Below are 20826 nucleotides of genomic sequence, written 5' to 3' on the forward strand. Positions count from 1 at the left end.
TCCTCCAACGAATACTCGACAGCCTTATGTTATATCTAAAATCGGTAATGCCTTGTAATACATCTTATTGTATCCTTAAATTCGGCTGCGGGTGGCTTTATAAGGACCCGGACAGTCCGTATATAACCTTTGATAACTTGGCAAATTGACGTTGGCGGTATTTAAAATTTATATTTATATCACAAACTCCCAAGCTCACTTACGCCTGGACCAAAATTCCAAAATTCCAAAACCATTAATATAAATGCATCAAATCGTTATTGTACAAATTCTCTCGTCGAAGAAATCACGCAGAACTAGCTTGCGCCTGCGCCTCATGCGCCGATGAAATGACTGCGTCGAGAGACTGTGGCACAGTTCCATCGGCATGGCATCCGCCATTGACGCCGTCCATCATCGCGCTTGCGACCGAGTTCGCACTTCCAGCACTAGATCTACTCGATATCCTTCTTAACTCGTTCATGGTGGCAGTCGAGGCTTCTTCGTGGTCCTGCAAGACTGACGGTTCTCGTCGGTGATATCCAATGGGACGACGACTTGTGCTTGTACTCGAACGTCTGATGACATTCGAGCTTGACCGGTCGTGCTCACTTCCGCAACCGGCAGTCGTGACCGGCGAATCAACTGGCATTAATGGCGTGCCGTCCTCACGGAGTAATCCGCGATCAATGAGATACCGCTCAACCGCGTCCTCACTCTCCCTGTATGTTGGAAGATGTCGGTCATTGTCCGCCCACTCCTTCTCTTCATCTTGTATAGCTTCCTCAATAGCGTCTCCAATCGACTCAGTTTCAGAACCAGGACTACCGGGTTGTAACAACGAATCGATGCTCGGTCGTGGACAATCGTACACCGATTCCGATTTGCGGCGGTATGGTGGCGGAAGTGACTGTCGCACTTTATGCTCAAAGCGAAGATTGGACATCAGCTTGAGGAATGCTTGTGCTCGTTGTTGCGTAGAGAAGGGGACAGTAAAGATATGCTACGGGAGCAGATGTCAGGTCTAAACGCAACGCCGCGAAGAGAAAAATACTTACGGTCGTTAGCTTTGCCAAGAAAAACCAGACTTTTAGGTCACTCTCAATCGTTTTCATGTTCTCGATGTCGAGGATGCCAACGGAGCATCCTTTCGCTCCCGATGCGTTCGGCACAAACATTAGCTACCAACGTTAGCGTGTTCATCTTCCTGGACGCGTCGGTACGCATCTGTGACCAAATCCAACTCACCCGCATAGTTGTAACCCACAATGCACCCATCTTTCCCTTCTTCGTAAGGTAGGTATGAAAAAACTCTGGCTCATTGTAACTAAAGAATCCGGGCTTCGACGTCGGCGTCTCGCGATGGGAACATAATTTTTTTGGAAAAATCTGCAGCACGATTTCGTTCGGTAATAAGATCGGATCTTTCGAGCCCTCGGGCGTCGGCGGCCGTGACAGGATATCCTCGTTTGCAGTTGCAGTTTCGGACGTGGTGGCTGTCCTGTTATCAATTGATGAGAATATATTGAACGGAAGCCGCATTATAGATGGCAAATACGATTAATCGTTTCGGAGAAGAGCTCGTATAAAATGGGAAATTCGGAGATAAGGGACCAAAATGATACGAGATGACACGAGTGACGACAGCAACTGTGCCAAGGGAAGCAGGACTACCGGGCAACAGGATCAGGCCGAGCAAGGCTGTGGAATGTGCGAAATACCAATAGTCGATGGACGATAAATTTGGTCTGCCAGTGTATGATCCGACAATGCCACGCGGTTCGGCCCAAAAAAACCACCTCTTGCAGACGATGTGAGCGAAAGAACCCTGGCCCGGCATCATCACAAGATCACCCAACAATGCTTTAACTTACGTGATGGCCGACTTACCCTCACTAGAGGTCACGTGACAAGCGTATTGTTTGTATTGAACTTAAAGTATTTTAGTAAACGGCTACAATTTTGGGATGTCATCTGTCAATACCGTTTATTTTTTCAGTGTGGCGCAACGAATGCCGTGCTCAGCGGCTGCCCATTGGCTCTGTGCATCTTCCATTGGCCTGATGTGCTCTTAATCTTGTCTATCGCAGGGCACGTTGTCTACTTCGCAGTCAGTGTCGAGAGTAGGGACTTTGAATAAAGTTTAAACAGTGGGGCGCAGTCAACCCTATCCCGCTTAGCCCCTGCACACCTGTAGCAGACTCATGACTGGCAGTGCATTAACACAACATTTGCATAAATATTGATGCGTCATTATTGCGTCTTTGACGTCATTTGGCTCCGCACTCTAACGGGATCTTCAGCACTAACAGCCCACAATACGCATCTTGGTAAAAGCCGTAGCTGGCCTACAAAACGAAATCATTTTGTCTTCGCGTATAAATTGAGTTAACGAGAATTAAGAGTTGTTAAAAAGTGGGTGATAGTTAATAATGGGTTTCCTAACTACAAGCTCCATTCTTCTTATCAGCAGCAGCACTATCGCTTGCATATTCTTCTTCTCTATCGCTTCTGCGACATCGAGTCTCGCGCCGCTAAGTCAGATATTACAAACTGAGAGTATCCCCCCTGATGTTCTATCGATATTTTCACGTTATTTTCCATCGAGTCTGTTGACCGATTACTCCGCCGTGTCTCATGAATTGTCCATCCTAATGGATAGCACCGGAGTGACAGTGTTGGAAGGAACTAAAACATATGAGTATGGAGGAGCGACGTCATCATACACGGAAATATCTGGCGGATTAGGCGGCAGCGGTGGATCAGCATCCACTGCTGCGACAGCAACTGCGGTATCGGCGACATTAACAGCGACGACAACTCCTTTGTCGTCCTCAACAGGCATCATGTCGTCGTCGGCAATTGCAAGTGCGACAGCAGCGAGTTCGAGTTCGGGTTCGTCCGAAACAACTAGCCAAAGTGAAACTAGTACTTTGACGGCTGGAGCTACTAGTTTTGTAGGTTCGCCGTGGTGTTTAGGGATGATTTTGGCTATTAGTACTGCATGCCTGTTTGGAACACTTGTTTAAGATTGGCGCTCGCTTGTTGCTATAGCTGTAAGTATGATTTAAGCACAACAGGCAGTTAAATATTATGTAAATTATGTATATTATGAAAGCATATTTTCAAGATGACATGGCTGGCATGTGGAAAAGTCGCATGAAGCGGGGTAACTAGCCGTGTCCATCAATATTGCAAGGAGCTGCAAAAATTATATCTCCGACCAGTTGTTTTATGGCACTTAACTTTCTTCGGAGTTTAGGTAAATTACCAAACTCTAGAAATTGCGAACCGTAGCGTCGGCCAAACTTCTTCGCTTAGCTGGCGTAAGTCAATAAATGCCAAAGGAATGGACTTGTCCATATTTAGAGTCCATCGGCATGGCACAGTGCGTATTGATCAGCATTCCAGCAAGTCCCAGTTAAAAAAAAATATTTAAAAAAAAAAGCAATTTTGTTGTGTTTACTAATCACTTATTTGCTGATATATTTAAATGCACGATAGGCTGCTTAATGCAACGTGGCGGGTTAATATGAATTGAGATCTGCCTTCCTACCCCTGAATGCTAACCGAGCGAAGTTCATGGGGAATGCTCGACTTAAGCTAGAATTTATTATCTATGGGAATGAATGGCTATCCAGCGACTTGGATTGTTCGTGGGTTCCCTCGCATCAAAGACGTGCATTATGACGTCAGGATGTCCTCCTCCAAGATGCAGCTCACATGTGAGTTAACCGGCGGCGGCTCAATAAATATATACCGTTGAATATTTATTAGCCTTTGGTCTCCGCTATCAAAGAAAAATTCGTGTATCCCGTATTGCGCAAGTTAAATAACCACCGCATAAGCGAGTTGTTGTTGTTGTATCGATCCCTGACATCCCGAACGTTCACGTGTCCGAAGATCAACAAATAATAATAATAAAATGTTATAACAATCAATTCTCGATAGATTTGCGTCGTTACCATACATAAGTGACCTTGGTCTAACTTTGGTCCAGACCCAGGGGTAATTTGCACATGTACGGCTCAAAATTTCACCAGCCGCCACTTCTCGTAAAGACTGCACAACACAATTTTACTTCTTCTATTGTCAGAGTGAGCGCCTAACCCGGGCTATCTAATCCAATTTTTTTTTACAGTCTTTTGGATAATGCATACTGAAAAGGCACAACATTGGCATTCGCGTTTCGATTTCTCCTTCATATCAGCAAAGCATGTAAGGCAATCAAAAAGATTCGAGTGATACGACAGCCTCTTTTCGGACGTGAGACACATGCAAATTTTTATCTTCCTCGACTTCAAATAGAACTTGTAGAAACAGAAAATATTAAATTCCAATGTGTTAAAATACAATGGATAGTCCTACGTCAAAAAAAAAACACTCGGTGCAGCCATTCTTAAGCGAAGAGATGATCTGATTTTCATAGATATTACTATTAGCCTCTAATTGGCTCGGAGCCTTCCGGCAATGCCGCTGCGGTGGGTGGAAGACAACGCACTGGACAAAGTTTTGTCGTCAATCTTCTCCACAAAGCGCGGAAGCAACCCGATCATTTTTGCAGGACAATCGGGGGTGCATCCGTCATCCAAACGACACAATTAATACCGTCTGATGTAAAATTATCCCACGAAAATCATAATACCTTAAATTGAAAATTAACTCTATCTGAGTCGTCATCATCACGCGCACAATGCGACGCTAAAGCTCCGCAAACTTCATTCATATCTATATATATAATAGCAAAGTCGCTCTTCCACCCCAGCCCCTGTCAAGTATCTGTCTGCACCGCACAACGCCTAGCTACACAATCCCGGCTGTTTGGAATCAAATCACAGCATACCAGGGAATACGAAATGTCCCTGCTCAACGACCCCCCGACCCAACTTAGCATGTCGACTGATGTATCCTTGTTGCCTACTCAGGCTACCCAACCCCAGCCTCATCGTCCAACTCCAACCCGAAGCTGCCCGCCCGGCCCCATCCCTGCTGCACCACCAGCTCTTGTTCGTCGGGATGAACATGGCGTCAACTGGATTGCGTTTCAGTACTCGAAGGATCGTGTGAGGACAGAGTATTGCATTAGGTGCGACGTTGAATCCATAGATTTGACAAACTTATCAAAGTTATTTCGCAAAGTGAACTGTGTAAGCATGTTTAAGCGTCTCATCGTGGCACGTTCACGTATCTCACACAATCGTTCTAAGATATATCCTAGGGCAGACGTGCCCGAACCAAACTACCTCGGTAATCGACATCGCTATGAAAATGAGTGCAACAGAATCGGATGGGCACTCGCACACCTCAATCCATCACTTCGGGGCAAGCGCGGCCTGATCCAACGTGCAGTTGACTCGTGGCGGAATTCCAACGCCGATCCTAAAGTCAGATCCCGCCGAGTCCGCAGGCTGTCCAAACAGAATCAGAAACGGCAGCAACAGCGCCGATTATCGCTAGACCAAGATCAAAGCATAGTTGACGTCAGAAGCAGTATCAGCAGCAATAGCGCCGGGGAGAGCGATCTGGCGTTCGCAATGATGCAGACTTCTTCTGAAGCTTATGGGACAGCATTGCATCTATGGCAACAATCAATGGGACCCAGTGAAGTAAAATATCAAGATCCAGGAAGCAACCTGATAATAGCACGCAGACTATCTACTACTTCATCCGCGTCCTCAGCTAGTTCTTCACCGCCAGTCACTCTAACCAGGTCGCTACCAATGACTATGGAGCCAGTTCCATTCAATTTCGCAACAGCAAACACAGAAATAATCAATCCACTTCAATATCCCACATCGCTCATCACGTCGTATGACTTTTCTAACGGAAAATCCTCATACGCCACCACCGATAATCAAGCACTCCCAGACTCCGCCCGTCCCAAAAAGTCATTGAAGTATATCATCCTCGACAATGACCCAACAACAGCCACAAGCTCCAGACTCCGCGTACGAGTAACCATAAACGATGCAGACTTGGAGCAAGTCCCTGATAAATACCGACTCGACCACGCCGTTTTCCCTCGTTCCGTTATCGCGTCACTGTCGACTCATTTCCGCCATCATGGACAGTCGGTGTCAGCGTTCGAGGACGAAGAGCGAACTAAATTGGAGAAGGACATAAACGAGATCGGAATCAAGATGGCGTGGCTGCAGCCGAGATTGTTTGAAGGTCGCATGCAGTTCTTGCAAAGAGCGATTGACACGTACAGGTGTAAGCTAGTCCAAGTTGGTGGCGGGAAAGTCGAATTGACTGTCAGAAGGGGGAAGGCCAAGTGGCTAGCAAAGAAAGAAAGCAGCAACATACCAAGCGGATAATGTATTAGTTCGTACGATGTAATGTGCTGGTGTATGTCTCTTCCTGTAATGTGCACTATCGGGCTTGTAGATCAATAACATCACTATGGATTGGTCCTCGGCATGTGTAATGCCGTATATGAGTATTGACCACTACGGTCTCGTCAGGAACTCCAAATAAAAACGCCGCCGCTCGCTTTCCAAAAGATACGCGCAATATGCTCAACAACCCACAATCTTACCATCCATCGTTTCGCCAGAGTCAACTGTGACCGATACAGCGAAGACAAATCGTACGCGAACCATACCACAAAATGACTACTAAATGTGTACATGACATTAGGTACGATTACCCCCGGTTGGTCGCGAATAGCTCGTAGCTCGCGCGACGGCTTATTACGGGTTCTCAAAACGCGTTTTTCGTTGGACAAGGCCATAACCCAAACCCACCTACCCGAGCTCTGACGTCAACTTTCTCCTATTCAAGATCTCCGACCAGACATAAGAATGTAAAGGTTTACTAGTACAAAAGAATATGTCTTAATAAATCCTACCACTCTATAATAGGCTTCATATTAAACATAAGACACCACTTTGTCAAACAAACGACTCTAATAAACAAGTGATTACAGAAATGTGTATCTGTAGGCATCGTCCATCATCGTACACCAGCTTCTTAATGATCCAATCCAAAAAATTTTCGCAAACTACCAAATTTCTTCTTTCGTGGCTGCGGCATTGGGACGCTATTTATATTCGCGATCGGGCCGATAGCTGTATTGATGTTATTCGGACCGTAATTCCGTGTCTCCTGCACCCGTTTCAAACGTTCCCTTTCGTCTTTCTTTTGTTGCTTCGCCAACTTGTGCTGCTGGTATTGACTTAACTTTCGATGCTTGACAGGCGTTGTAGGCGCACTAACGGTACTTTCCACTGCCGGCGGTGCCGGCGGCAGTACATCATCAGATATGGCGACCCCTGCAGTGGCATCGTCATACGAATAATCTGGCTCGCCAGGGATATCTTCGCTGGTATCCGTAGCAGTCACCGGCTCGTACGAGAATGGGTGGCTACTGGGAAAATGTTTGCGAATGATGGGCGCGGGCGCGGCCACCGCTGGCTCATCTTCAGAGTCACTATCTACAAGATGTGATTTGAAGGTGTCGGCAAACGTGCCCGTCCTTGGTGTACCGGACGCCACACCGTGCGGTCGTGATATTGAACGGCGGTTGTACGCTGCGGATTCACCCTCTGAGTCGCTGTCTAGTATAGTAATACGGCCCTGGGGTCCTTTATCAACTTGCGAACTCTGGTCCCGTAAAGAAGAGAACTTCTTGAATCCAAAAGCTTGGCTGTCGGACTCATAGCCGCCTTCTCGCTGGAAGCTTGAACCTGAGTCTGACCGGCGAAGCTGGCCAAACGAAACTCCAAATGATGAAGGTTGCGTTGAAGGTCTAGTAGTCGCCGGTTGCGATGGCTGGTTGTGGTGCAACCGACGGTGATTCATGTTTGATTGAAATGCAGGCTTTGATGTGGTGCTTTCAAATCGAGGAAGCTTGGACCGCTCTTCAGCGGGGAGAATATGTCTTAAGGACGACTTCATTCCACTCGTGGGCTGCGAGCCACCCACCGTATTCCGCCGAAATGACGATGACGAGGAACCACCATACTTTCGAGCGCTATCAAGCTCAGTTGCGGCATCGACCGATGGAAAAGGCGGCGGCGAATTGGACGATCGCAGAGAAGCAAATGACCGGCCAGAGTAACTGTTCGGCAACGACCGGTGGTTTCCTCGTGCATGGTGGTCGGAACTTGATGTCCGAGATAAATCAGGTGAGGAAGCTTTGAGGATGGCATTCAATGGCTTCGCAGCGCGAGGCGTAGGATGCTGCAACGTGGGATTTTGGGATTTCTCTCGGGACTCAGATTCGGCATCTGTTGAAGGCCGAGATGTTCCCATTCTGGCAAAAGGTATACTCAGAGGTAATCCAACCGGTTTCCGAGAGGGGGTACTGCCAGCTTGTTGTCTAGTAACAGTCTCTGCAGGCGGCTGAAATTTGGGAGCTGATTGTGCTTGACTAGGTACCTTGTCCACAATCTCCTCACTTGCAGCGTCCCCGTGTGTCTGACTCGTCTCTCCAGTTATGACATTGACTACTGCCAAGAGATTCGGAAATTCATCCCGGTCGAGCTCAATAATATCCGACGCATCTTCGTATATCGAACCTTCAGAATCGCTGTCCTTGTGCTCGTTGTCTTTGACATAATGCGCGGACGTGACTATCTGCTGGACTGCTGTAGCCCCCATAATTTCATCCGTCGAAGAGTTGACTGCGGTCGTAGCTGCGGCTTTGACTTTTATCTTCTGAGCGACCCCGTCCACGCCATTTCTGGGAACTACAGCGTTTGCTTCCTCAGGCTTCCTTTCACCGGTATTATTGCATATATCATGAGCAAGCTTGTTAGGTCCTCTCGCTGTCGGGGACAGGGGCATTGCAGGTGGTGGAGTCGGCGTCGCGCCAGAGAAAGAAATCCTAACATGTTTCTTCTTTGACAAATGCATCATTTCTTCAGTGTCAGATCGGCTTGATACGACACTCGACGGTCGCGATGTATCCTTCATCGCTGATTTCGAAGGAGATAATGTGCGCGATGGCGGTGCGTGTTTCACAGGCGGCGATAGCAACTCCTCAGTAATGGCTGGTGGTACGCTTTTCGACGCGATCATTTTCGGTGACGAGAGAATACTGCTCGAGTCTAGCGTTCTGTCTTCTGAGATAGAGTTCAAATCCGACTCGTACGATCTGATTGACGACGCGTATCCTGAAGACGATGGCCGCCTCCCTCCCGAGGACCGAAGCGTCCGCGGGAGGGATGATGTGCTTGTGGCTGAATTTGTCCACAACTTACTAAGCTGTGACGCTTCCCCGTTGTTATGCCGTAGTCGCCGACGCTGGGGACCAACCGATTGAGATCTGAGAACTCTTTCCGACATACTAGACCTTCGCTCAAGTCCGATCGATGCTCTTTGCTCTGCCCGTTTAGATGGTACCATCACAGAATGAGCAGAGTCCTGTGAATTCGCTCGTTTCAGTGCCGCAGCGGCAGCTGCCTCATCGTTAGCATTCCTAGACTAGCAAACGGATCATTTGACCTGACCAGCAGAAGACAGCGAAATAGCAGACGAGCTTCGAGGCAGAACAGCAGCAGCCGCTGCTCCTGGTACGGCCATATTGTTATGACTATGGAAATCCATCGACGAGGAGCTCTGTAAGGTGTCAGCAGGCACGAATGTGACAGAACATAAGCCTCGTCGTTCGTTTACGACATGTTGAATGCTTGCATACCCTTATGCCTATCGCCCCCCCGTATGGGACTCTCTTGTTGTTGTTCATGGTGAATCGGTTTAAGGCAGAGAGTGAGTGTCGGTGGTGTGAGCTGTGTCCGCTGATCCAGACTGAGCAGCAATGCCTACCTAGGTGATTTTGCGCTGAAGAACATCAACCAATCACCAGTGCATTCCTCGCTCTAAAAACAGGGGCTAACCCACTGGAGATCTAGTAGACTTAAAGAGTCGACGATAACGTGCGCAATCCAGAGTCAAGGTTCGAATCAATGGTGATAATGGAGTGTAGCCCTGAACGTAGTTTGTGAACGGCAACAGCACCGTCAAAGTATTACCATAATATTACGCATATAGCACCGCAAGTAAAATGTGCCTGCGCGAATGTGCAATGATCCTCATAGAGAGTCCCAATTGACGCTAATAAAATAGAGTTTAACTCGGAAGGCGCCTGCCGGCATACGTCATGACCCCTTGTCATAGCTGCTCCTGGCTTTCAATCTAAACACTAACACCATTCTAATATTCCTAGTTAGGTACAAAGCCACGCTGTACAACTACCAAAATCGTAATGACAACACGTATCGTAAACAACTCTCTTGGTGATGTATTTTCGCTAGCAATCTGTGAAAATGCCAAAAAAAGTCCAACCGAAGAACAATGCAATGGTCATCATACAATCCCCACGGCACAAAAACTGACAAATATACAAATTGAACCCGTCTATAACCACTAGTCAAACCAAGCCAAACTAATCCAACCAACCAAGAATAATATAAGAATTATAGTCGTAGTAAACTTTAGCTGAATTTCCAACGAATCATTTTCTGTAAGCGTCCGAGAAGCCCCAAATTATTGGCGGCACCTGACGAGCTGCTTGTCGTGACCGTCAAGCTCTCGTCGGAAATCGATTCGCCATCTTCCTCTTCCTGGTTGTATGCAACCGGAATTAGATACCCATTGCCATCTACATCAAGATCTTCGGAATCATAGTCTCCTAATTCATTCCAAATCTCGGTACGTTCCTGGTAACCCAATTTCTTCGAAGTCCATGGACGCGTTGTAGTGGCAATGCTGGACTTAGTCAAAGTTTGCCGTAACGTGCCAACGACTGCCTCTTCGTCATTGGTCGTCGTGCTCATTAAAGCGTCAGCCTCACCGGCATCTTCGTCCACGTTCTGTGAAAGCGTAGCCATCGACTCATCATCCTTGACGACAGCGGTGACCACACTCTCTGGCGTTAATCGCCAGGACAACGCCGCGACACCAAGAAGAAGTAATATCGTTCCAAGTGCAACGAGACCGATCTGCAGTCCAGATAGACGCGACGCCTGCTGGAAGTAAATCAAACCATCTAAAATAGTAACAATATTGTATATGCAGAAAACGAGCGGATAGAGTACAGATGTCGAGCAAAGCTTTAGTCCTTGGTGCAAAAAGTAAAGTTGGGTGAGAGCCAGCACAACTACACCGAGCACAATGATCCACGTTTCCCATCTATTAAACTGGTTGTCCTTATTGATGACCGATCTAACAAGGAGCTCTACGGCAGACTTGGCCAATAGAAGCGTGTGCGCAGAGAGAATACCGCTGATAATGCCGAAAAAAATGCCGCGAACCATCTTTCCACGATGTGTATGTCCCCGCCTCCAAGTTCGCATCATTCGGAGAATTACCACAAGAATAATGGCAATGACTATCGTACTGCCGAACCATAACAAGAAGCCGGTCTGGCCCAGGAGATATAGTAATTCCTCTAGCGAATGATTAGGTTCTGGTAGGGCGCCAAACGCAGCGATCAGAACTGCTCCAGCGGCGACGAGGATTGTACCAGCTAACGAAAGTCTAGTGAACGGCTCCGATAAAAATATCGTAGCACATATTGAGTTGAAGACTAAACTGCTCTAGAAGGAGTTAGTACGTTTACTAGTGACAAGCTTCATAATGTGTTGGTGTCCCAGTAGGAATTCGTTCCGTCGAAAAAAAAAATGAAAGTAACGGAAACACCATCTGAAATAAATCCTCAAACTTCTCTGTGACTGCACTGGACTGTGTCATTCGACTTCTTCGACTTCCTCCTGCACAGGTCTCATAGAATGTTAATCCCTTGTAACAAATGAAATCTTTCATACCGCTTGCAGAGGCGCCAAAATGACTAGAGGAAGCGCCGTAATCTGGAAACCTGACCCAAAGATATTCGACGCCAAAAATATAGCCATGCCTATCAGCCATCTCTTGCGCTTATACGGTGGTCGTTGAACATGACCTAGAGGCTTTGAATCCTCCAGAATATGAGACTTCCGTTGCATCGTTAAACCGAACGACTGAAGGGCGGTAGAGGCGATACCGGCAACGACGCCGATAGCGATCGTCTGTCCGGACGCACCATCCATGGTGTGATGTTCTGTATACTTTATGGCAGGGACGGAGACGATGAATGGAAGCGAGGGACTTTGGGAAGTTTGGCAAGTGTAAACTACCTGCGCGGCGCACAAGTGATGCCGCAGCAAGAGGCCAGGAGGCTACGCTAAGCCGTTTCTGTGCAAGGGCAGGCCAAAACGGGCTCTTAACTGTGAGCAATTTACGGGTTACACGGCTCTCGCACTTACGGATCAATGGTCTAGTAAGCGTGACACCTGTGCTGCCCAATCAATACTTGAACTGAATTTGTGCCTTGGTGACGCTGCATGTATGCTTTTTTAATCGCACACCTCAGGCTTATAGCGGCGTAACTGCTGCGCAAACCCTGCAGATAAGTCTCACTATCGGCCAAGGGTTTGCAATCTCTTGTGCTTCGTTAGATCAGGTCTTGTTCTTCTTGCACCTTACCTCTATTCGTATCCTTTCACAATTCCACAGTAATACGAAATGTCGAACACCGCTCTCACAGACGACCAGGTGCGTTTAATTTCCTCGGGGACTATCAATTGAGCTTGGTGGAGAGTTTGTCTAATTACCATACTGGCTTGAATTGCAACAGACAATCCCGTTCAAGAGTACATGTGGGCTAATTACGAACTAAACAGGTCGACGTCGAGCTGAAGAAACTTGTTCAATTCATCAAGCAGGAAGCCCTCGAGAAGGCTCGTGAGATTCAGATTAAAGTGAGTTGCAGTCAATATTCTGCTATTATTGATAAGGCAATACTCGCCGCCAAGGCGAGAAATTCAAGTCTGTCTGATGCGATGTGTATTGCGACGATTGCTTGAAACGACACAATTGCTTTCATATTTCATCAGTGGCCTTTATTGTGCTGTGCGTGGACGATTACTAACAGTACTTTTGTCCAGGCAGATGAGGAGTTTGCCATAGAGAAGGCCAAGCTTGTGCGGTCCGAGATCGCTACTATTGACAGCGTGTACGAGCGCCGGACGAAGCAGGCTTCGCTTGCCCAGCAAATTACGAAGTCAAACATCACTAATAAGACCCGTCTGCGTGTCCTTGCCGCCCGTCAGGAGGTCTTGGACGACGTCTTTGAAGAGGCGTCGAAGCAGTCGTTCGATATTTCGAATGATAGCAATAAGTATTTTGTTCTGCTGAAGGACCTTATACTTGAGGTGTGTATTAAATTATTTCACATTAAGAGCTGGAAGCAATTGCTGCATTTGGGGTAACAATAACTAACCGTCTACAGGGTGCGTTCGTCCTGTACGAGTCCGCTATCACCGTTTCCGCCCGCGAGAAAGACTACGATCTCATTAAGAAAGCAATCTCTATTGTTGAAGACGAATACAAGAAGGCCGCCGGTTTCGCTGTGAAAATTACAATCAACGAGGCCCAGCCGCTTTCCGCCGAGTCGTATGTACAATCTTAGCCTCACCAGTTCGCGGTTGTGCGAATTCACTAACGCATTAACTTTCAGGTCCGGTGGTGTCATTGTTCAAGGTTCCGGCGGTCGCATCGTCGTCACAAATACTTTGGAAGAACGTCTGAATTTGTTGAGCGAGGAGTCCCTGCCTGCCATTAGGGCTGCCATCTTCGGGTATGTATAGGGCAACCGAATCGATCGCTATTCATTATATTTACTTACATTCGCTAGTGAATCCCCGACTCGTAAATTCTACGACTAAAAGTCCTTTGTCTTTGGTTTCGACACTTTACCATGTTTTGTAGTTTTTATTATGTTCTGGCTCATTTGGTCGCTTGCGTGTTGCTTAACATTCATATGTCTTCTTCATCATATAACGATATACATTCTCTTTTACCTAATTTCTTCATAGTTTGGTTCCGTCAAGTAGATTCTAGAAGTGCGATCAAATGGTAGAAGTGTAAGGATTTAATAGCCTACCCTTGAGCTAGCAAAAGCTAAATATAACAAGAACGGTCTAATCATCGATTATAAATAAATGGAATGAAAGCAGCAGCAAAAATCAAATATCCGAATTCCATCACACAGAAATAACACCATGCTGGAGTTTGAGGGTAGGATCGGAATCCCGCTAATCATAAATACGCTAATCATAAATTCTCTTCATAGCAATCCTGTTTCTCTTTTCTGAACAGGTCCAAATATATACTAATGAAACCTACCAAGCGGCCCCGAACTGCATATCCACTGCATCAGAAATCGAGTCACGCAGCGTCATTTCAACTATTCTGGCCGCTTGCTCGTTCTCACCAGCCCTGCTAACCTCGCTCGCCACTCTAGAGGATCTAATACTAGCTGTGCCTCCCCGAAATATAACTGTGTCTTCGCTATGATTAATATGTAGTGCTTGAGGGCTATCAGGTACATTTCCATACTGCCACTGATGAAATCGCAAGGGGGTCGTTTCTGATGTGGCCATCGACGTTGCCTGCCTTGTAACGCCGTAGTATGGAAAAAGACTGGATATTTCCAGCGGTCTGGTGTGGGATCTAAATGGGTTAGCGCTGGCCCAAGAAGCCGCCGTGTCGCCAGTATTCTGAGGCGTAACCGCCAAAGGAGCCTTTATTTCCGTTGACGACGGCGGGAGGGCAGTAGCTACGGATCCATTACTGGCTGTTGAGCAAAACCTGTTTAATCCGTCTGGCCGCCCCAATGGGTTTGGTGAACTGGTGTTTTCTGTCGTAACAGTTGTCGGGTGCTGGGGCTCGAAGGCACTCGCCGCTGTAGCGCGAAGTCCTGCATTTACAATTCTGATGGTGGAAAACGCATTTGGCTCTTTTCTGAGATCTCGGGTAGATATTGAAAAGTTGAACGACATGTCACTTGACTCTGATAACTGCCTTGCAGCAATTTCGTTCATATTCAGATCTGTCAAATTACACTGGGTCAGTGGTGAACTTCGTGGAACCGTATGCTGCTGCCTCTGCATAGTCGTTGCTGGTGTTTCCGCCGTTAAAGGCGAAACCCGTGAAACTGTATCAGCATCTCGGCTTTGAATACGGCGCATTATTGCCGAATAAACACGGTCAGGCGTGAGGTGTCTCGCCAGCGGCTTTCTGAGCAGGCTCGACTTGCGGCGAAGTGGTTGGGTTGACGGTAATGGTGGTGGTGATGGTGTCTCCCGCGCTACAGCAGATAAGAATGGATCTGTACTAGTGTATGAGGACATGCGCGACGTCATCCATGCTTCTTGATTGCTGTTTGTCTTGTCTTTCAAAACCCCTGGTGCTGGCACGTTGACATCAACGCTTGCCCCATCATCATCGACAAGCACTCCACGCATTGACTGAGCAAATGAGGTGCGGCGAGAGAAGGCGTAGCCCACCTGACTGGCAGGCCTGTAATATGCCTGACGCGAGCTGACTTGTTGCGGTGGAATAGGCGTGTGACTCTCAACGTTACTCCGCGGAGATGTAAATTTAGACGTAGTTGTCAAGACAGTGTATGTCCCCCTCTCATCCTCATCTGCTACCTCTCTCTGTGCCCCGCCATTTTTCGTGTTTGACGAAGCGAAAGAGAACATCTTTTTAACGCCTTTGATGAACGCATGGCCGCCCCTATCACTCCCTGTTTCTCTCTTCTCGGCCTTTTCAGTTTTCTCCGCCTTCTTCACTGCAGCCGCAAGTTTCTTCTCATGTTTCTTGCGCAGACGAGGATTATTTCGATACTCGACCTCAGCAAACTCATCCCCGCCCCGTAAAAAAGAATCTCTTCGGGTTGCAGCTGGAGTCGATCCTATGCTTATCGTAGAATACCGTGAAGTCATCGTTGCTGAACGTGACACTCCTCTTGATTCAAACGACTGAACTGACCTTGCCCGTACGAGACTGCTCGCACCTGCGCTCGCCGACCGAGCAAGGGCTGTCTGACCTAAAGTAGTGCGATGGTTTTTACATTCCCTTCCTCCTATGGGTACTAATGTCGAACTCGGTCCAACTGTTTGTGAACGAGCAAGTCCAGCTTCGCACTGCACGGACCGTCGATATGATTCAGTCCGCGTCGAAAATCCGCGCGACAGGGCCATGCGCTCTTGCCTTTTTCCTGATGAAGTCGAACTCGCACGATTCAATCCTCCTCGGGTATTTCCATTCTCACGCACAGATGACGATGCAATAGAAAGCTCAAAAGCATGTTTAGCCGCAGCTTTCGAAAGCACAGTGTCATAAGCCTTGTCCGCACCACCACTGCTAGAATGCTGATGGTGCCTCGACACTGAGGTCGAAGCGACGGAGCGAACGGATGCGTTGTGGCGGAGTGATCTTGTTGGTTTCATGCTGAAGCTGTAAGTTAGACCACAGTCTGCATTACTCTGATATGACTAGTGAGGACCAATTGTAATAAGGCAATGCAACAAACCGAGTCATTTCGACTCGGCCCGTATTAACCTGCAAGACGTAAACAACCCCTGAATAATACCCTAACCTCCTGATATCCGATAACCCCCCTAATATCTTACGCCCGACCAGGCAGCGAAGTTCGCCATTACGCATTGATATTCAATATTTAAGGACTTGAATGTCAAGTATTGTCTCACTTATATAGCATGATATAGATCATCTGAGGCGGTTTTACACATTGATTACCTCCGTGTGGATGAGACGTGAACAATCTCCGTAAGGGAGGCAGCAAGACAAGCTCCAGTTCATCGATGCCGTTATACTCTGCTGTTGATCAAGAATTTGAGTCGATAATTATAAAATCGATACCTTGTGAGCGTTGTTCTTCACTTTCTAACACTTCAGTTGCTCAACTGAACCGCAATCAGTGGACAGTTGCCATGACAACACAAGCCACCTGTGCTGTCCGCTCGCATTCAATTTGACGGTATCTCGCCGATCGCTTGGCTCATTATTCACCGCTGACACTCGCCGGCACTGAGTCGTGAAGCACTTTGCATTGTACTCATACACTACAACATAGACAAAAGCTCCAAATCTATTATACAACGCCCGGAAACCCGCAACTTCGACTTCATTATGCTTCACTCCTCGATTTCCTTTCTCTTCTTACCCTTGTAATTCTTCCGCGGACTCCGTTTCGTATACTCGAAATGCTTCTCAATAACGCTCTGTCGCACTCCATTGCCACCGACGACAGAATACAGCAACCGAAACTCACATGCCTGGATCGCTGCCTTGGCCTCTGTGCGATCTGGGAATCGAGCGTGAGGGTCAAAGATCTTGTTATTTAGTTCCCGCAGGAAGTCCGTTATGACCTTAATCTTGTGGATATCCTTATCAAGGCGCACCGCTGTCATGAGCGCGAAATTGAGGCACCAGATACGATGTGTCAGCAAAGCGTAGTCGACCTTGTAAGATTCGTCGTCATCGTCTTCGGAGCCGTGGTCAAATTCCGTATCATCAGCGCCGTTGTCTGTTGTGGCGTTAGTTTCGAGCAGTTCCTCGTCGGCCTCGTCCTCGGGGTCGCTACTCACGACCACCTTAAGCTTACTGGGTGACAGTGAATGGACACTGTTCTCTAGCTGCTCTGCATCCGCTGAATCTGATAGAGGCGGGGTAGAAGGCTGGAGCACATCCTGCATTTCGTGGACCTTGATCTGCGGAACTTCCCCACCTTGCTTCTGCTGGGAAAATTGCGTCACACGTAGTCTGTACATCGGATTCGACAGCAACTCCGGCAATATCCTCTTGGCGATCGGTAATCTACCATCCGCAATCGTATCTGCAACGAAATCGATATCATTTAGAAAGAATGCGATAGCCAATTTCGTCCGTAAATGCATGGCGTGCGTGCCCGGATTTATCGGAACTAATGTGAGCAGTCGCACGCGTTCTTTCGAATCGGTGACTGTGGAGAAGAGCGTACGGAGTAGGAAAGTCTCTTCGGTGAGCCAACTCTCTATCGGAATACGCGATATGACGACTGAGAAGAGGTCGCTGAGGGACGAGTACATCGATTTGCCGACGGCGGAGTCAAGAAGGGCACGGATTGTAAAGATCATGACCTTACGGAAGAAACGGCTTTCATAGGTGCGTCGAGCAACAATTGCGTGTAGTAACTCGAGAGTGAATTTGATGTTGTGAGTGCGAAAGCGGACACTTTTGTCTAGTTTCCATCAGTCTTCTGTCCAACGGAATTTTCGCATAAATTTAGTTACTCACCGTCGCCTTTTACCCGAGAGAGCGTCATTTCGGAGTCTACATGCTGTAGTTCCGGATTAACGCCAATGTTACAGAACATTTTATCTAGCACTTCCTCGTCCGCATGAAGCGCATCATCGCACAGCTGGGATTACATCAATATCCGTCTCTGTATAGTATGGGCAACGTGAAAGCTTACCAGCAGTGTCTGTAAATACGAATGCGCAAGAAAATCATTTGGTTCACGAGCAACTATCGATCATCAGCAATATGCCTTGCTCACACGGTGCTGCTTGACGAACCTTCCACCATCAACCACAAAACTAGTGACTTTGGCAACTTATTCTCCAAGTCTATCATATCCCTCACAAACCCACTTTCAAACATCACGTTTCTCATTTCGGGGTCTACTTCATTAGCCAATAATTTCATCCCATACTCCCACAATCAAAGCTTACCATGCAGACATTCAGACAGCCACCCAGCTGGCAACCCAGGAAATCTCTCCCTCTCAATCTCAAAAACCTCTAATCTGCTGATATCAAAATAATGAAACTCAACTATTTTCGACTTCTCACTCTCAACCTTGCCCAACAACTTTGCCATCTGCGTCGCATTCTCCACACCAACCGCAGCCGTCATGACATCATCGTCGTTGATTGCTTCATCCGATCTCGGCTGATCGAGACAATGACTTTGATGTTCGAGTTCCTTGCTTTCAGCCATTAAACTGTCAAATCGTTGTATTTCGGCTGCACGCGCATACAGGTCTCGGAGTGCCGAAGGAATTTCTGTCTCCGCCGGACGAGCAGGTTTGCGTGCAGATTTCTCGATGAGGCTCGAAAGGAAAGACGACGGTGCCATATTCGCTTTCTTTGGCTCCTGGATCTTTGCTGGCCCAGATGTACTCGATAGCGACTCCGGTGTACATGTGATAATGGATGAAGGTGACGGCGGCGGGACTATAGGCACCTTTATCACGAAGCGGGAAGATCCTGTCGCGGTGGTCGGTGACTCCTCGGTTGTGGACTTTCTAGATGATGCCAGAATGGATGCTAGTGCTGAACTCCGGAGTTCTCTCCGACATATGGTCGGGACCTCTTCAAGTGCTGTAGTTGCTGTCTTTGGTGCAATTTCGACTCGTGTGGCAGCAGCGGGTGTTGGTGTCGGTTCTGGGGATTGTGAACTTCCATACTCGGATTTTGAATCCAACTCTATCATATCAACTAGCCTAGCTGATTCGTTGGTAGCTGTCATGGACAATAGGGAAGCAGGCGGTGAGGATAATTCTGACGAAGCCTCGATGTTTGGTCGTGTTGAATGTTCCTGAGCTGGAGGAGCAGTCATCGTAGCCGTCGCAGAAATACTGTCATCCGTTTCAACCAGCTCAACATCTTCGATCTCTATCACCTCAACCTGTTTAACATGCTCACATCTCTCGCTGTCTTTTTTTGTAACCCCATCGGACCTTTCTTCCGTCACCGGCGACAGCGATCCAGTAACAGACGACGCGTCGCCGTCCAACCTTTCGACGGCGGATCTAAACGACGATGGCGTAGGAAGATCCTCCGTCCTCGACGTTGACACAGATCTCGTACTCGTAGGTGTCGTATTCTCCTTGGCTTCCGGATTTTCATCTTTGACAATACTAGTTGGTGAAGTGGTAGGCGCCTGGTCGGACAAAACCGTAACCTGCGACGAGCTCTGTTTATCAACCTTTAACGCAAACGCGGTAGCATTATTCCTCACAGGCGACGGCGTGCTATCGCAATCTTCCCAAGCCGGCGCGAGTTTTGGTGTATCAAGTCCCTCCAACCTCACAGTGCCTTCAACATCAGTCATTTTCCTCTGCATCGGCGACATCGTGAGTTTCTGTTGCAACTTTCCATTCGGCAACTCCGTCGTCATCGCATTCTTGCTCACCTGCACATATCTCCCGCTTTCTCGCTTTGGTGTTTTATTCGCAGAACTAGCACCCCTCTTCCCTGGCGCCGGGCCATTTGTCGCGTTCCGTAGTGACAACTCGATTTTATTACTATTGCTATTATGATTAGCTTTCTTCGACGAAGAAAGCGGACTCAGCGGACTAGCATTCGCAGACGAATTATCACTCGTGGTCAGAGGAGACTTATTCTTAGGTGCAAACCAATCCGAAATTTGTCTTCGCATAGTGGCCGGTTTCGGATGATGATGTGGGTTGATTCTGCCGCGTCCTTGCCACCGCGTCCCCTTTATCTATGCGGACCGTAGCTGTTTTATGACGCGAATTTTAGACGCATTAAATATGTCTCGGAAGACTATTCGTGAAATTGTGACGGAGACTGTAGATTCGTGGATGCTGTTATCGATAGGTGACGCGCATTTAACTGTAGCTAACTGCCACTTCAGAAATTAAAGCTTGGTTCAGCGCGTCCAAGGTCACAATGAACGCGTTCGACCGAGCCCGGGGGCGAATTAAGCGTCGGATACTAAGGTCGGGTAAGTCACGACCCTATCCCAATTAGTAGTCAAGAAATTTCAAAGGCTAAGAAATCCTGGACCTAAAAACATCGTTCAGCAATAACAAACGACAAAGCAGCGTCGAATACCATGACGACTTTTTACATTCTCAATCGTGGGCTTGCTCTATAAATATAGAATTTAGATACATTTGCTTTTGCTTGAAGCCTTGAGAGTTGTATGACTCACAGGACTCGTGTAGATTTGCGAATATGTTAGCCGGCACGACAGCGGTGTCCA

General features: G+C 47.6%; 8 protein-coding genes across 8 annotated transcripts; 3 read left to right on the top strand and 5 right to left on the bottom strand.

The window, feature by feature from the left end:
- Positions 1 to 286: 286 nt before the first annotated feature.
- V1513DRAFT_424639 (uncharacterized protein) lies at positions 287 to 1521 on the bottom strand (the record flags this gene model as incomplete). Its single annotated transcript, XM_066896087.1, has 3 exons — positions 287 to 982; positions 1038 to 1160; positions 1228 to 1521. The coding sequence occupies 3 exons, from the start codon at positions 1519 to 1521 to the stop codon at positions 287 to 289; spliced, it is 1113 nt and encodes a 370-aa protein (XP_066754129.1).
- Positions 1522 to 2263: 742 nt separating this feature from the next.
- V1513DRAFT_442677 (uncharacterized protein) lies at positions 2264 to 3181 on the top strand. The gene has a single exon (XM_066897692.1). It carries the CDS (start codon positions 2412 to 2414, stop codon positions 3006 to 3008), a length of 597 nt encoding a protein of 198 aa, XP_066754130.1. The 5' UTR covers positions 2264 to 2411; the 3' UTR covers positions 3009 to 3181.
- A 1547-nt stretch (positions 3182 to 4728) lies between these two features.
- On the top strand, positions 4729 to 6434 carry V1513DRAFT_442680 (uncharacterized protein). Its single transcript, XM_066897693.1, has 2 exons — positions 4729 to 5126; positions 5187 to 6434. The coding sequence occupies exons 1-2, from the start codon at positions 4836 to 4838 to the stop codon at positions 6294 to 6296; spliced, it is 1401 nt and encodes a 466-aa protein (XP_066754131.1). The 5' UTR covers positions 4729 to 4835; the 3' UTR covers positions 6297 to 6434.
- Positions 6435 to 6951: 517 nt separating this feature from the next.
- V1513DRAFT_378097 (uncharacterized protein) lies at positions 6952 to 9670 on the bottom strand (the record flags this gene model as incomplete). Its single annotated transcript, XM_066894970.1, has 3 exons — positions 6952 to 9383; positions 9435 to 9543; positions 9623 to 9670. 3 exons carry the CDS (start codon positions 9668 to 9670, stop codon positions 6952 to 6954), a joined length of 2589 nt encoding a protein of 862 aa, XP_066754132.1.
- A 448-nt stretch (positions 9671 to 10118) lies between these two features.
- Positions 10119 to 12073, bottom strand: V1513DRAFT_442685 (magnesium transporter NIPA-domain-containing protein). The gene is made up of 2 exons (XM_066897694.1): positions 11751 to 12073; positions 10119 to 11522 (listed from the first exon to the last, which is right to left on the bottom strand). The coding sequence occupies exons 1-2, from the start codon at positions 12009 to 12011 to the stop codon at positions 10419 to 10421; spliced, it is 1365 nt and encodes a 454-aa protein (XP_066754133.1). The 5' UTR covers positions 12012 to 12073; the 3' UTR covers positions 10119 to 10418.
- Positions 12074 to 12373: 300 nt separating this feature from the next.
- Positions 12374 to 13979, top strand: V1513DRAFT_442686 (ATPase, V1/A1 complex, subunit E). The gene is made up of 6 exons (XM_066897695.1): positions 12374 to 12516; positions 12645 to 12722; positions 12909 to 13175; positions 13253 to 13416; positions 13481 to 13600; positions 13658 to 13979. Exons 1-6 carry the CDS (start codon positions 12487 to 12489, stop codon positions 13686 to 13688), a joined length of 690 nt encoding a protein of 229 aa, XP_066754134.1. The 5' UTR covers positions 12374 to 12486; the 3' UTR covers positions 13689 to 13979.
- V1513DRAFT_30525 (uncharacterized protein) lies at positions 13849 to 16361 on the bottom strand. Its single transcript, XM_066894638.1, has one exon. The coding sequence runs from the start codon at positions 16257 to 16259 to the stop codon at positions 14145 to 14147; it is 2115 nt and encodes a 704-aa protein (XP_066754135.1). The 5' UTR covers positions 16260 to 16361; the 3' UTR covers positions 13849 to 14144.
- Positions 16362 to 16860: 499 nt separating this feature from the next.
- On the bottom strand, positions 16861 to 20539 carry V1513DRAFT_442692 (uncharacterized protein). Its single transcript, XM_066897696.1, has 5 exons — positions 18546 to 20539; positions 18390 to 18494; positions 18287 to 18339; positions 18109 to 18232; positions 16861 to 18052 (listed from the first exon to the last, which is right to left on the bottom strand). Exons 1-5 carry the CDS (start codon positions 20254 to 20256, stop codon positions 16968 to 16970), a joined length of 3078 nt encoding a protein of 1025 aa, XP_066754136.1. The 5' UTR covers positions 20257 to 20539; the 3' UTR covers positions 16861 to 16967.
- Positions 20540 to 20826: the final 287 nt, after the last annotated feature.

The sequence above is a fragment of the Lipomyces chichibuensis genome (assembly GCF_038497645.1).
Source record: "Lipomyces chichibuensis strain CBS 12929 unplaced genomic scaffold V1513scaffold_11, whole genome shotgun sequence".
Lineage (NCBI taxonomy): Eukaryota > Fungi > Ascomycota > Lipomycetes > Lipomycetales > Lipomycetaceae > Lipomyces > Lipomyces chichibuensis.

What these genes read in the sequence shown, in the direction of transcription:
- V1513DRAFT_442680 (XM_066897693.1), top strand. Translation starts at nt 4,836, where the DNA reads ATGTCCCTGCTCAACGACCCCCCGACCCAACTTAGCATGTCGACTGAT. An exon ending in TATTTCGCAAAGTGAACTGT is followed by an intron (nt 5,127 to 5,186) that starts GTAAGCATGTTT and finishes AATCGTTCTAAG; the next exon opens with ATATATCCTAGGGCAGACGT.
- V1513DRAFT_442692 (XM_066897696.1), bottom strand. Translation starts at nt 20,256, where the DNA reads ATGCGAAGACAAATTTCGGATTGGTTTGCACCTAAGAATAAGTCTCCT. An exon ending in TTTGTGGTTGATGGTGGAAG is followed by an intron (nt 18,340 to 18,389) that starts GTTCGTCAAGCA and finishes GATGATCGATAG; the next exon opens with TTGCTCGTGAACCAAATGAT. An exon ending in CGTATTTACAGACACTGCTG is followed by an intron (nt 18,233 to 18,286) that starts GTAAGCTTTCAC and finishes ATGTAATCCCAG; the next exon opens with CTGTGCGATGATGCGCTTCA.
- V1513DRAFT_442686 (XM_066897695.1), top strand. Translation starts at nt 12,487, where the DNA reads ATGTCGAACACCGCTCTCACAGACGACCAG. An exon ending in CTCGTGAGATTCAGATTAAA is followed by an intron (nt 12,723 to 12,908) that starts GTGAGTTGCAGT and finishes ACTTTTGTCCAG; the next exon opens with GCAGATGAGGAGTTTGCCAT. An exon ending in ATTAGGGCTGCCATCTTCGG is followed by an intron (nt 13,601 to 13,657) that starts GTATGTATAGGG and finishes TACATTCGCTAG; the next exon opens with TGAATCCCCGACTCGTAAAT.
- V1513DRAFT_442677 (XM_066897692.1), top strand. Translation starts at nt 2,412, where the DNA reads ATGGGTTTCCTAACTACAAGCTCCATTCTTCTTATCAGCAGCAGCACT.
- V1513DRAFT_30525 (XM_066894638.1), bottom strand. Translation starts at nt 16,259, where the DNA reads ATGAAACCAACAAGATCACTCCGCCACAACGCATCCGTTCGCTCCGTC.
- V1513DRAFT_442685 (XM_066897694.1), bottom strand. Translation starts at nt 12,011, where the DNA reads ATGGATGGTGCGTCCGGACAGACGATCGCTATCGGCGTCGTTGCCGGT. An exon ending in TTTTGGCGCCTCTGCAAGCG is followed by an intron (nt 11,523 to 11,750) that starts GTATGAAAGATT and finishes AACTCCTTCTAG; the next exon opens with AGCAGTTTAGTCTTCAACTC.